The 14274-nt window shown below is 45.9% G+C and overlaps 1 protein-coding gene across 6 annotated transcripts in view; it reads left to right on the top strand.

Annotated features, from left to right (window-relative positions):
- Positions 1-14274, top strand: part of LDB2 (LIM domain binding 2) — a 381155-nt gene that overhangs the window by 305328 nt on the left and 61553 nt on the right. For all 6 annotated transcript variants that reach the window (XM_057706202.1, XM_057706200.1, XM_057706201.1 and 3 more), the window contains exon 5: positions 2595-2678. In XM_057706202.1, the coding sequence (XP_057562185.1) occupies positions 2595-2678 (84 nt within the window). The remainder of the gene's footprint in view (positions 1-2594; positions 2679-14274) is intronic.

The following is a 14274-nucleotide window of genomic DNA, read 5'->3' as shown; positions in this document are numbered from 1 at the left end:
ATTTCACTTTCTTCCTTTTCGCCCCCTCATTTTACTCAAAAAGGAGAAGCCCCATTTTCTTACTGTGAAAGAACTCCCAGAGTCTTCACACGTTAGGTAATTAACTCTAAATTTTGAGTTTTTCCCCCAATCATTTTCATCCACAGGCTCTTTTTTCCCCTCCTTTGTTTCTGAGTTTGGTGCATTGTGAGTCTTTTTAAAAAATAATTTATTATTTTAAACTCCACATTGAGGTTACCTCAATGAACAGTTTGTACTTTTCTTAAATTCCATGCAGTCATTATCAAGTACTGCCCTACCTGGGCTCATAGACCTGTTATATATAAATAGGGAAAGAAATAAAAGAAAGGGTAAGGAAAACAGTTTCCAGTTTTGATTAGAACCATCTGACAAGACACAGGGCTCGCATGCCTCAGATCTGAGTCCACACCCTTCCTAACCATGGCGTTGGAAAGGGTGGCTGCATTTGGCCATAAATCGCATCAAATTTATAGAGCATCACTGAGGTGCAAGGAGCAATTCGATGCCAATCTAGAGAGATGTTTTAAAGGTAAGACTTGATAGGAACTCTTCAGTTCAGCCCCTTAAGAAGGAGTCACAAGGCATCAACTTAAATAAGTCCCTCTTCCAGAACGCAAGATGCAGCAATTTCTGCAAAAATGCTTTGGAGCAAAATCAGATTTAATGAGCCTGATTTTTAAGACCCTGTACCATGAAAAGAGAATACAGTCACGGCAGCACGCGTTTATTGGGTATTTGTGATGCCAGGTCTTGGGCTAAATATTTTGTACACCTTATATTCAATCCCTACAGTAACTCAAAGAAGTGAGTTATTATTCTATTTTCGAAGTGAGGAAACGACGGCTCAGAGGGGTTTAATAAGTTGCTTGATATTTTTCAGCCCGAAAGGGATAAACCAAGCTTTCGATTCAGCTGGTGTTGACTCCAACACCCAAGCTGAGAAGGCGTCTGTCTCCCCACTGTCCATATCCAGGCTGTCTCCCTGGTTTTTGTCCTCAGCACCCTCCTCCCATCTGCTTTGCCCATCTCTACCCTTTGCATCGACCCGTGTTTCTGCTGTAGCATCCCCACCCCCCTGCTCCATTCTTTCTGCCCATCCATGCCCAAGTCCTGCTCAGTTTTTAAAGCCCAGTTCATATCCTCCTCTCTCCTTGAAGCAGTCTGGTGTAGCCACTCTTATTAGTCTCAAAACAGACTGAGAAGCAGCGTAGAATAGTGGTCAGGAGCCTGGGCATGAGACCACATGGGTTTGAATACCAGTTCCTGTATGACCTTGGGCAAGTGACACGACATCTCTGTGCTTTCAGGCCCTCATCTATAAAATGGGTACAGTAATAGAGCCTGCCTCAGAGGATTGGTTTGCAAATTAAGAGTTAATGCACATAAGCTCTCAGGCCAGCACCTGGCACATAGTAGGACCTCTGCAAGTATTGGCGATTGGCTATCAGCAACAGTGGCCTTGACAGAAGCAAAAACATTCTTCCATGCGTTTATTACTGTCCTGTCTTCCGACTGCACTGTGAGCTCCTGGGGTTGGCCACAGCTTCCTGATGCATCTCCACAGAACCAGCTCTTCCCGGAACCTGGAAGACATTCAATAAATACCAGCTCTGCATCCACAAAGGATCCGCTTTCCAGAAACTGACATGAAAAGTGACAAGCTCTGACTGTTTTCTCCTACATTCTCATGTATATACACAAAGCCAATTGGTCGTATCTCTGTAAGGAAAGTTAAAGTACAAAAAGAGAATAAATTAAGGTGTTGTATAACCTAGATGGTCTCATGAATGCAGACATGGAGACAAAGGGATGTTTACTTAAAACTTCCTCTGTTTAGCAAAAGTTTATATCAATTAAGAAAGAAGGAAAGACAAGCAGAAAGAAAGCGCATCAACTAAGAGACTCACCTTACAATGGAATCCAGAAAGAATTTTCATTTTTTTGTGGTCAAACAGAATATTAGGGGTGGCCCACGAAACATTACATCTTTTTTTTTTTATGTGTCTGATATTTTGGAAAATATTATCTGTACCCTTACAGTCCTGCAGGATGAAAATTGTTGAGGACATCAATTTCTAGCCTTAGCTTAATGGGGGAAAGGGTTAGAATTTTTTAATATGTATATATATTTCATGGCGGTTGCAAAGTTTTCAAATTTAGTCCTCGACTCCAAGCTGTTAAAAACAACACCATCAAAACATGCAACAGAGGCCAGTCCTAAAGCATGGCTCAGCCAAATCCAGCCCCCACCTTCCATCGGGGTGGGGATGGGGCAGTGCCAGGGACCTCCTCCTGAAGAGAGAGGGCCTCTCACAGAGGAAGTAAAGTCGTTTCTCCCATCTGACCCAGTGTGGTTCTCCGTGGCCACAGGTCTTACACCATTGATCCAAAAAATGTCCTTAAGTGTTATATGCAAGCGTCTTCCAAATGTAAATTAAATTCCCTCCAGCAAGCTGCCCCTCCGAGAAAAACTGACAAGGTGCAGATGGTATCTCTTAGCCGCTGTAGCACAGGTGAGGACTTTGTTCGTACTGTCTTACGGGGATAAAAGAGATGACTTTTTTCCTGTTTAGGCACAAGATCCTCAGGTCCTGGATCAGCTGTCCAAAAACATCACCAGGATGGGGCTGACAAATTTCACCCTCAACTACCTCAGGGTAAGACCAGCGGGTTGATTACATTTCCTGTTGAACTTGAACTTAGAGATTTATATGTATCTTGAATCAAGGAATTAAAACGACGTAATACAGCACAACACGTCTTGTTTAATGTATTTTATTCAAGTATAGTTGACTGACAATGTTGTGTTAATTTCTACTATACAGCAAAGTGATCAGTTATACATATATATACCTTCTTCTTCACATTCTTCTCCATTATGGTGTATCACGGGATACTGACTATAGTTCCCTGGGCTGTACAGTAGGACCTGGTTGTTTATCCATTCTATGTATAGTAGTTTGCATCTGCTAATCCCAAACTCCCCATCCATCCCTCCCCCACCCCCACCCTTGATAACCACAAGTCTATTCTCTATGTCTGCAAGGCTGCTTCTGTTTCACAGAAACAGGAAGTTCATTTGTGTCATAGTTTAAATTCCACATATAAGTGATAGCATATGGTATGTTTTTCTCTTTCTGACTTACTTCACTTAGTATGAGAACCTCTAGTTCTGTCCACGTTGCTGCAAATGACATTATTTCATTCTTTCTTCGTGACTGAGTAATATTGCATTGTTTATATGTACCGCATCTGTTGATGGACATTTAGGTTGTTTCCATGTGTTGGCAATTGTGAATAGTAGCACAATATGTATCTTATACCATGGTGGGTGTGTGTGTGTGTGTGTGAGAGAGAGATCAACAGACGATTGGGTTTAATGAACAAAAAGCATCAAACCTAGATTTTGTCGGGGTTGAGCTTCTGCTCTATGTTTGTATGACTCCTGGAATAAATTATTCAAAGGCTAGCAATGTCTCTCTCATAAAATGCTTTGGAACTCTGTCCCTTCTGATTGTCTCACATTTCCAATGTGCTATTGTTGAGTTTCCAGCCTCTGCGTCTGCACCCAGGGACCAGTCACCCCCAAGGAGGCTCTGTGTGCCCTCCAGAGAGAGTGCCTTGAAGGAATTCACCTTGGTGCTGTAACACAGACATTTATTTCTAAGGCTTCTTAGGGACTCTCTGTGTAACATGTAACAGATTTTCTGGTTTGGCTATAAAATGAGATCTTATTTTAAAAAATTAAATGTTAGGCAAAATCTCTCTGCCTGCATAATACTTACAGCCTCCATATTTGGTCTAATAGGGTAACATATATCACACCAGTTTTTAGCATGGAATGGCAGTCATCACATTGCAAGTAGAGGATATGGTTTCCTTCATAAAGCAAGCATTATCTTCCAGAATCAACACGAAGCCAGTGGCCACGGTCCACATTCCTTTGCCTCTGAGTTGCTGGCTTCCTTCATTGTCATGATGTAGCAGACTGCCTCTCCAGGGCCCCATCCATCATCATGTTTATGCTATCGTTTCTTTATCCTTAAGGGCAGGTTTGTGCATTTCGTTTTGTATTTGCAGCCCTCTAGTACAATCACGTTTGCATACACTGAAATACTGAAATGCTGAAATGCCGAAACGCCTTGGCCAGACTTTCTCCTCTGTAAGTGAAGAACGACTTGGACAAATGTTTCCGAGTCACCCCCTCATTGCAATGTGCCACTGCGTTAGACGTTGAAGTTCAAAGACAAAAGTCATAGCCCTCCTATGAGAGTCAGACCCATAAAGAGAGACCATTATATAGAAAATGGTGCATACCATGATAGAAGTTTCCAGATGAAATGATGGGAGTACAAGACAGACATCTCAGAAGAATCAGTCAGAAAAGGCTTCATGGAGGAAGCAATGCCTGTGTGGAGTGTGAAAGAATAAAGATAAACCAGAGAAAGGAGGAGGGAGGACAATTTCATCAGAGGGAGAGGAAGTAAGCAGTTTGGTGATGCTGGGAAGGGAGAAGGCGGGAGCAATGGGAGAGTTAGTGAGCTGGGAGCCAGGCCTTGGAGCAACTGGCTGGCTGGGCTACTGGGCCAGGAGCCTCTGAGAGGATTAAACATGCGGATGGCAGGGTCCCCCTCGTGCCTGAGGGAGAAGCATCTTTTTCTATTCAGTGTAGATGCCTCAGAGGCAAACCCAGACGTGGCAGAAGCCAGAGTCAGCTTCACTTCCCACCACCTCACCCCAACACGCCCACCATTTTGGCAGCCCTGAGCCAGACCCTTCTCTACTAAACAGCCCCCTGGTTCCTGCTCAGAGGGAGAGCAGAGTCTGCTGCCCAGGAGGGTGGGCCCAGAGGGGAGTGCTCCCAGCCAGAGGAGCTGAGGCTGTGTTCTCCCGAACCTCCAGGCTCTGTGTTCAGCACTGCTCCCCATGGGGCTGCTGGCACAGTGGGGGTGGGTAGCAAGATCTGCACAATGGGGTCTGCGGTGCTCTTCCAGCCTCAGGGACTCAGAAGGCTGCCCTCCACTGCTGGGCACTTCTTCTCGTCAGGGACCAGGAGAGATTTAGTTTAAACCATCTGAACATGCCTCTTCTCTGGCAGATAAGGAACTTCCACACTGTGTATCCTCAGCTGACCCCATGTAGGAATCTGGGACTTTGGAGTCTGTCCTAGACTTGGTCGTTAACTCTCTGCTGAGGTCTCGGACAGACCCTGTATTACATCTTTTAGCTGCATTTAATGCAGAGAAATAAATGCTGAATTTATTTCTCCCTGCCCACCTCCCGCCCCCAGTTCCTCCTATTGTCATCAGTGAAACTGCGACCTCCACCCTGGGGTCAACAAGGTCCACTGGTCCTCACGTCTGCAGTTCTCTGACTCCAGCCCACAAAGCGTGAGGACATCACACCTGCAGAGGGGGAATAGCACCAACCCCTCTTCTGTAATGACACAGGGAACCATATATGGTTTGGGACAATAGAGAGTAGCGTTTCCAAGGTTACCATCTAAAGTAGTGCTGGCTGCAGGCTGTGCCGTATGTGCACGTCCTGATGTAGTTGGACTTCACAATGGCCCATGTGCACCGTACCTTCCCCGCAAGAGAGCTGGCACAGAGGGTGTAAGTAAAGTCAGTTGCCCAACTTTAAGGCCCCAAATAGCAGAACCAAGACTTGAACTCTAGAATCTATGTGTTTCATGGCAAAACTGCTGCCTTTCTAGTAAGAAAGTAGAATGATGATTTTTTAAACTTTTGTATTGAAGTATAGTTGATTTACAATGCTGTGCTGGTTTCATGTGTACAGCAAAGTGATTCATATATATATAGATTCTTTTTCAGATTCTTTTTTATAGATTATTACAAGATATTGAATATAGTTCCCTGTGCTATATAGTAGGTCCTTGTTGTTTATCTATTTTGTATATAGTAATATGGATCTGTTAATTCCAAACTTCTCATTTATCCCTCCCTGCTTCCCTTTTGGTAACCATACGTTTGTTTGCTATGTCTGTGAATATGTTTCTGTTTTGTAAATAAGTTCATTTTGTATCATGTTTTTAGATTTTGAGTGTAAGTGATATCATATGATATTTGTCTTTGTCTGACTTACTTCACTTTCTATGGTCATCTCTAGGTCCATCCATGTGGCTGCAAATGGCATTACTTCATAGAATGATGAGATTGATAGGAATTGGATCGTGTCTTTCCTGCCTTGACGGGGGATGCAGCATCTCTCACTGGGTCTTTAATCTACTTTGCCAAAAGTGCTATCAGCTCCTTGTAGGGTTTAATGTGAGGATTAAATGAGAGAATCCGTGTAACAGGCTTAGCCCAGGGCCTGGGGCAGAAGGTACCCAGTTAGAGCTGGTGGTCATATGTACTGAGCACCTGCTAGGGGCCCATCACTGTTCTTCATACTGGAACCACTTAGAGCAGCATGGCGTCTGGCTCTCTCCTCTCTCCCCGGGTCCTCCTAACACTCCTCGACTTCCCCGCTTGTGCATCCCGGTTCAGTGGCCATTTGCCTTTCTTGTCTCCACTCACTCCATCACTTACTCATCTATTGATTGGTTCAAGCCTCACTGAGCCCTCTCTGTCTTCCTGGCAGTGTGCCAGGGGCTGGGCCTTCATCGTGATGTGGCCTCCTTCCTAGGGTGGTGCTCACAGGTTGATGGGCACGGCCGGTGGGGTGAGGTCGGCTATGGCTCCGGTGAGGTGTGCTGACACAGAGGGATGTACGAGGCCTATGAGAGCCCAGGGAAGGACCAGTGGGTCTCAGGAAGCCGGTCAGGATAGAAACCAACCTCCCATCAACAACCCCTCGGGGCAGCTGTGGGCCACTTGGCGGGTCATGGCTGAGCAGAATCTCAAACTCAGGACCCAAAACCAGTGCCCACAGGCTTCCATGATGAGATCTGGTCTGGTCAGTGGTCACTAAGAATGAGAAACAAAGGTTATTTCTTCATTTTAGAACCAGGATCTAAGATTTCTCTAGTAGTCATCACCTAATATTTATAAGATAGTTGAGCAATCAGAAAATACATTTATGTATAAAACTACTTTAAAACCTGGAGCTCCCGCATCCTTCTGAGGAAGCTGGCCTTTGTCTCAAGTCTCAAAAGGTCATGTGAAGTGTTGTTTACATAGAGGTAACGAGGAACTTCATAACCACGCCCAGGATCAGAAGAAGAGGTCAGATGCTTTATGTTGGCAAATATTAACCCAAGGGCTTCTAAATCAGTAGAAGAATTTTAAGAATGAATGTGTCCTGCTTTGGAAAGGAGGGATAGAGATTTTAAACACTCCAGACGTCTGAAATTTCAATAAGCTTTGTCTTTCGTGAATAAAATTAAGCAATGCAGAAGGTAAGCAGTTGTAATCACGTAGCTTCGCCAGAACACGTTCATTCATTCCCCGGAGATTCTGAATCGCTCTCAGGGCAGCCTGCCTTCAGAGAATGTGCAAAGCCCACCTACACAGCTCCCCTGGTTGGAGGAAGGAGCCCGTGGAGCACAGCAGTGCAGCCCCGGAGCTTGTGAACACAGATGACGAGGCCGGTGTGCCCGGCAGCACTCCGCTGGGGCCTCTGGCCACCTGATGCTCTTGAAGGGACCACAAAACAGCCGCTGTCTTTGATTTCAGTTGTCAGACTGCCCGCATGCCGCCCGCCGCCTCCCAGCACATCAAGGTAGGAGGTGCGCAGTGCTCGGAGGCGCGATGGCTGGCTCACTGGTCCCCGAGGAGCAGAGGCGGGAGGTGGCCGAGCAGAGAGGATGCCCTGACCAGGTGTGGCCTCGCTTCCTCTGGAGGCCGCCTCCGTGACCTCTGGGAGGCCAGGGCTTGCTGATGGATTGTCTCTGTGGTAGTTATCTGGGCTGGGGCTGGGGCTGGGTACAGACCTGCAGAGTGAGTGGCTGTCAGGCGTCCCGGAAACTGGGTGATCTGTTACACATTCTCCATCTCCTGGAGAGGGAGTCCTTTCCTAACATGGGGGTGATGGGGAGAAGGAGGTGGGATTTCAGGAACGTGTCCTTTGCCATGTTTGCTGGACACGGCAGTAGACCCTGCTATCCCTGGTATTTCTTGAAGAGTCCACAGGAAGACCACATGCCCTTGGAGAGGCACTGGGGGTCCAAGTCAATGAGACCTGCCTGTGAAGCCTCATCAGTTCCCCCCAAATCCCTATTGTGCCATTACTCATTGTTCATTCCACAGGCATCTATGAGACACCCTTTGTGCCAGGTCTCCATCACCCATAAGGAGATCACTGCCTGTAGGTGAGAAAGAAACAGACTGTGCCGGGAGAGACACTTGTCCAGGTACAGAGATGCACATAACGCTAGCTAACCTCACAGAGCACTTCCTGTGAGGCATGCTGCTGTGTTCTGTGCAGGGAGTCTTTTTTAATACTCACAGCAAACCTTACAGGACTCTTGTTAGTCCTGTTTTGCAGGTGAGGAAACTGAGGCACAGGGAGGTATCTTCCCAAGGTCACAGAGCCAGTGAGTGGCAGAGACGGGATTCAAACCCATGGTCTGGGCTTCCTAGGTGGCGCAGCGGTTAAGAATCCGCCTACCAATGCAGAGGTCATGGGTTCGATCCCAGCTCCAGGAAGATCCCACATGCCACGGGGCAAGTAAGCCCGTGTGCCAAAAAAAAAAATAAAAAATAAAAAAAAAAAAATAAAGATCTCTTCTTCAAACCCATGGTCTGACTACAGGCACAAAGGATGGAGAAGTTTTTGGATGGTGGGTGTGGGAGGTGCAAGTCTTCAAGGAGAGACTGGCCCTTGAATTGATTCTGAAAGCTGAGTAGATGGTCCCAGGCAGATAAGATAGAGGGTCAGCCATGAGCAGTGTCCGAAAAGGATGGAGAAAGCTGGGTGGGGGGGGGGGGGGGGGGTTGGGGGAATGCTAGGCAGTTCCACATGGTTGGAATGTAGCTTTTAAGTTTGTTTAAGGCGTTTTGGTCCAAAATGTCCAGCTTAGCTGAGTGGTATAGGTCTAGAGAAAGTTTTGTCCTGGAAAGAGCAAGGCATGGTTCAGGGAAGTATCTCACGTTGAGTCCTGGGCTAGGAGGTCAGACAGACAAGAGAATGCGTCAGAGGACAGCCACTTGCTGGCTTTGTAACCCTGGGAAAATTACGTAACCTTTCTGAGCCTGTTTCCTTATCTGGAAAATGGGATGTAACACCCCCCTCACTGGATTCCACTGAGATAAATTCACGTGGAGCTCCCCTCTCTTTGCCAAGTGCACCCTTGTAGAGGTCTCTGCTCCTTTCTCCTGGGTGGAATCAAGTCATTCACTGGACTCCCCTGCATTCAGACTTTATGAGAAGAGGTCTCGTGGACCAACACGCACAGGAGTCTCATCCTTCTTTAATTCTCGACTTTCATTTCATCAAAGTGAAAGCCCTTTCTAACTCAGGATTTGAAATTGCCATCATTTGAAATTTCTCATATGCAGTTCTTATATTTGAATATTTACTGTATGCAGGGACTGTTTTCTGTAAATAGCTTTAAAAAATAAGACTTTAAAATTGAAAACGAAGTAATTGACGTCTGTTTCATTTCCTACCCTATAAAAAGAGTGAGGTTGGTAATGCAGAAACCCTGTCCGTAAACATCTACAGGAAATCCCCTCTGTACACACGTGGCTTGGCCATGAGTGGACTGTGCCATTTTCCTTCCTCTCCCATCAACAGTAGAGTGGACAGTCCTTACCCACTGGGTACTGCAGGGACTGCACTTCTTTATACCTTGACGATCTGGGGTAGTTTGGCTTTGTTTTTAAATTTTAAGTCAATCATCAGAGACATTTGGGGTGGCACCTGCTCTGTGCCAGGCACAAAAGGAACAGAGCCAGGGTGTTTACGAGAATGGGTAAGGCCATTCCCTCCTGCAGGGAGTCGAAGACACCGTTATAAGTAGGTCTGCTTCCGGTTCACAGTGTCCAGCCTCAGCTGGGGACCTCAGGTCATCCCAGAGTGTCCCTCCTTGCCTAAGAGCCTGAGGATAGCCATCCTTGTTGGCCTCCCCAGATGACATAAGTTGGACTTGTTTACAGTTTCTAGTGCACTCGTCAAGGGCGCTGCTTCTGACTTTGGCACTCAAGGTCCTCCTTGATGGGGCCTCTGGTGCTTCTCAGCTTTGCCCTACATCCCTTCCGCATCTCATCTGTCATCCTGTGGCCACACAAACCTGCCCTTTCCCGAACGGGTCATTCTCTGTTGCCTCCATGCCTTGACACAGTGTGACTCCATGCCTAGAACACGGTTCCTACCCTTCCCTTCCATTCAGTTTTCCCAGGCTAGCTACTCCTCATCCTTCAGGACCCATCGTCCATCACCTTCTCTGAGAATCTCTCTCTGATCCCAGTGGGGGCAGCTGCCCCTCCCCTGTGCCCCCGGAGCTCTGCACACACAATCTCCTGCGAACCTCTTGGTAGGTCATGTGTAAGAATTGCCACTCCGTGCATCTGACCCCTGTGCTAGACTCAGAGAAACGTGAGGACAGATAGATTATCTTGTATTTCTAGGGCCTCATGAGGTCTAGATTACGGTAGGCACCCAGGGAGTGCCTCTTGAATGGGTGCTTGGTGGATGGGAGCTTGCTAAATGGAAGACTAGATTTTGAGTGACATACACACAGAAAAACTAATAGAACTCAGATGAGTTCACTTGCCCTGCAGTATCCACACACAAAAAAAAGTGCGATTCATTTTCAAAGTCACTACCTAGAACTTCACCATGAAATCTAAAGAGAAGAAGGATTGAATGCATTGAGGAAACAAAAGAAACATGGCATGGGGCCTCCAGATCGCTCTCGTGTGCAAAATACCCACTTAAAATACTCAGACTTCCCAATGTCAAATTTTTATTCTAATACTACTACTTCTAGTTGCTATGAATCAATATTTAATTTTTACTCTAAGTGCCATTATGCCCTTCTCATTATTTTGGAAATGTGTTCTTTCAGATCTCGAGGACACATTTCTTAATGGGTGACTATGTTTGTATATCTTCTTTGGCCAGCTTTTTCTGATGCTTGGATACACAAACTTTTTTCAAGCATATGTTTAAGGCAACTTTAATACATCTTATTATCCTGTATCCCAGCCAAAAGGTATTTTCTTTGTGTTTCCTCTTACTCTTTATCCACCTCTATGCATAATTCCTACATAAATGTAATCAGTATACACACGATTCCTTAATGTTATTTGGTAAACACTTTTGTGTGTTTCTACATAGTTATCATATTAGCCATTTATCAGCCTCTGCAAGTATTCCAGGGTGTGGCTAATCTAATCATTTCTCTCAATGTCAAGCACTGAAGTCATGCTCAAGTTGTTGCTGTCATTAATACCATTCCTCTAAATGCCCTACCGTGTCCTGCTTTCAGTGGTGTTCTCTGCAGGGCTGAGCTATGGAGACCATGTGGTAAGAAAAACAAATGGGCTTCAGATTCAGAGAAATGTGGGTTCGGATCCTCATCCCCTTACAACCCATAACAGCCTTGAACAAGCTGTTTAAATTCTCTGAACCCCACTCTCTTCATCTGAAAATCAGGAAGAATAATGTCTCACAGGTTGACACAAATGGCATTTTATGAGCTCAGATGAGTCACAAAGTAAAGCAGCCTGGCACACAGAAGCCACGTCACAAAGACTAGTCCCCTCCCGTGCTGTCGAGAGCAGCGGATCAGGGCTCCAATTTCACTTTTGCCACTTTCTTCTTGTGTGACATGGATCAACTGCCTTGATTTCTCGGAGCCCCAGTTTTCTCACGTGTCGGTGATTATGTACGTTGTGAAACACTAGAACTGCCTCGCAGTCCAGGTTTAAAACGATCACGCATGTGAAGAGCACATGTAACGCGAAATGATTACACCAGGAAGCCAAGTAAGTTTCCATTCCGTTTATCAGCTCCTATACATTGGTCGTGGCCTTGAATTCTGCACTGAGGTTCTGAAGCCAGAGGACAGACCAGAGAAAAAGAGACGTGATTTCTGAATGACATCTGCCAAGGAGGGTGGCAGGAGGGAGTCTGAGGCACGTGCCATCTACTTGCAGCCTCCTTTCCAATACAAATGTTATGGCAAATGTATAATCATTGCTGCTGGGTGTTTTCCATACTCTTTATAACATTTTGCTGTGTTGTGATAGTTGAATAAATCCATCCCTTCAAAAAAGCAGTATCCTCCACGAGGCATGAAAGCATTGAGTTGTCACAGTGATGTTTTTTCTTCCTGTACCTTTCATTTCCCAAACGAATGAAGATTTTTGTTGCTGTGATTGTTACGCTCTAAAGAACATCGGTCCCTGCATGTAGCTTCTACTGATAGCAAAAGAGTATCGTCCAATGCCTGGAAGGTCTGGGCAGTTTGCTTTGGAAAATGACCCTCAAGAGAATGACATGAAGTGGCCTCTTGGAGAGTGACTGCGGCTAGAGTCAGCTTTGGGCATCCTGCCGAGGTTTTCTGTTTTGTTCTGTTTTTTTATTTTTGTGAGGCTTGACTGCCAGCCGGGATATTTTCCTTGGTTTTACGACACAAGAAAGGATGACGATCCAACCCCCTTTCCCATCTAAATGCCAAGCGAAGCCTGAGGATGGAACAGGATCCTTGCTCAGAGACTGAGATGAACCAGAGTTACGGGTGGTCACCATAGCTTTGGGCTGACACGCAAGCAGACCAGCAGCACATTCTTACTAAGCACTGAAGTTGGTGCTGGAGGGGGAGAAGGACCCTTCCCAGCAGATCTCCTGGGCTTCCCAGAGGGCCTACATGGCATGAACCCTCAAAAGCCTTTCAGCCTAAAGTGTGCTCTTCACGCTGTGCTCCTTGGATCACTGCAGATTTGCCAACTGTTTGTTACCAGTGTGTGATAAGTCCAGAAAACAAGAATTAAAAACTGTAAGACCACTATAACAATCAGACATTGTTAGGACATCCAAGTTCATGCAGCGGACTCAACCCCCTGACCGGGCTATAGGGCAGTTCAATTGTTATTCAGCTAGTGTGGTACCTGGCCACCCATCAAGGGTTGGGAGCACATGTGACCCACAGCTGGACGAGCACTGGCTTAGAGCACTGGACATGAATTGGACTCAGAGGCCATTTAGGACCACCATTGACCATCATAATACCATTAGGTAGCCAGGAACTTCTCTGTGTCTCAGTGCAAGGATGAGATAGGAATTATTACCCACATCTTACAGATAAAAATCAGACAGTGCCAAAGGTTGAAAAGCTGGCCCTGACAGCAGTGCTTCCCAGTGCCCGCCTCTTCCCCAAGCTCAGTGCACACTCCACTCTTGGTGAGGACAGACTCCTTGGTCTGGACCAGGGGGGAGAGACCGTGCTTTAAGAGTGAGGGATTTGGCCTCTGAAACAAAGCTGTCACATCTTATTCTGACTTTTTCACTCTTCCCCCTCCTCCTCCTTGGAGAAAGTCTCCATCAGAGGAGGCAGAAAAAGCCTTTCTGAGCCATGGGAACACTGCACACAGAATGATTAAAACTTGGAACACCCGAAGGGCACTTTTAATTGCGTTTGGAGATGGAAAAGTAGTACACGTGACCGCATGATAAGGGAATTAAAGCAGTTAACTCTTAAAGAAGGAAAATAACAAAGAGACAGTAAATAACATAGAGACAACACAGTGTCCAGAAAACAGTGATTTATAAAGTCAAGCCAAAGGACATGGCTACCAGAACATTAAAAGTAAAAAAGATATGTACACACACACACGCACACAGACACACACACACAAACAAAAAGAGTATTTTTACATTGCAGTCCTAACTGAAAACAATTTCAGAGCTACGCATGCTTCTAAAATTCTTGGCCCTAAAGGTAAAAATAGGGCTGGGATTAAAGAAAGTAATTTCGCAGTCTTGGCACTAGAAAAAGAGAAGGAAATTGTGGTTTAACAAGACACTGAAAATCAGAGGAGATGGGAAGGTGGAAGATGGCAGGCTGGGGGGAGATGGCTGAGGGATTGCAAAGGGAAGTGCAGGACGGAGCCCAGAATTAATGGTCCTGAGAAACAGCCTTCGTAAGTGTCTAGAATGGGTAAAAAAGAAAAAATGTCAGGAAAATTCAGGGCAAGGAGCAAGAGGAGAGCTGTTTGAATTTATTTTAGCTTAAGGGCACAGGCAGGAAAGTAGCCTGAAGGGCGAAAAGGGGATAGTAGGTTTCAGCGTGTAGCAATGAGGCTCAAGACCTTCCTCTGTGCCCGGTCTCTGCTGTTCTCCTTG

Source organism: Hippopotamus amphibius, chromosome 13, assembly GCF_030028045.1.
Source record: "Hippopotamus amphibius kiboko isolate mHipAmp2 chromosome 13, mHipAmp2.hap2, whole genome shotgun sequence".
Lineage (NCBI taxonomy): Eukaryota > Metazoa > Chordata > Mammalia > Artiodactyla > Hippopotamidae > Hippopotamus > Hippopotamus amphibius.
Note: the sequence above shows the minus strand (reverse complement) of the source record. Positions and strands in the feature narration are given on the sequence as shown.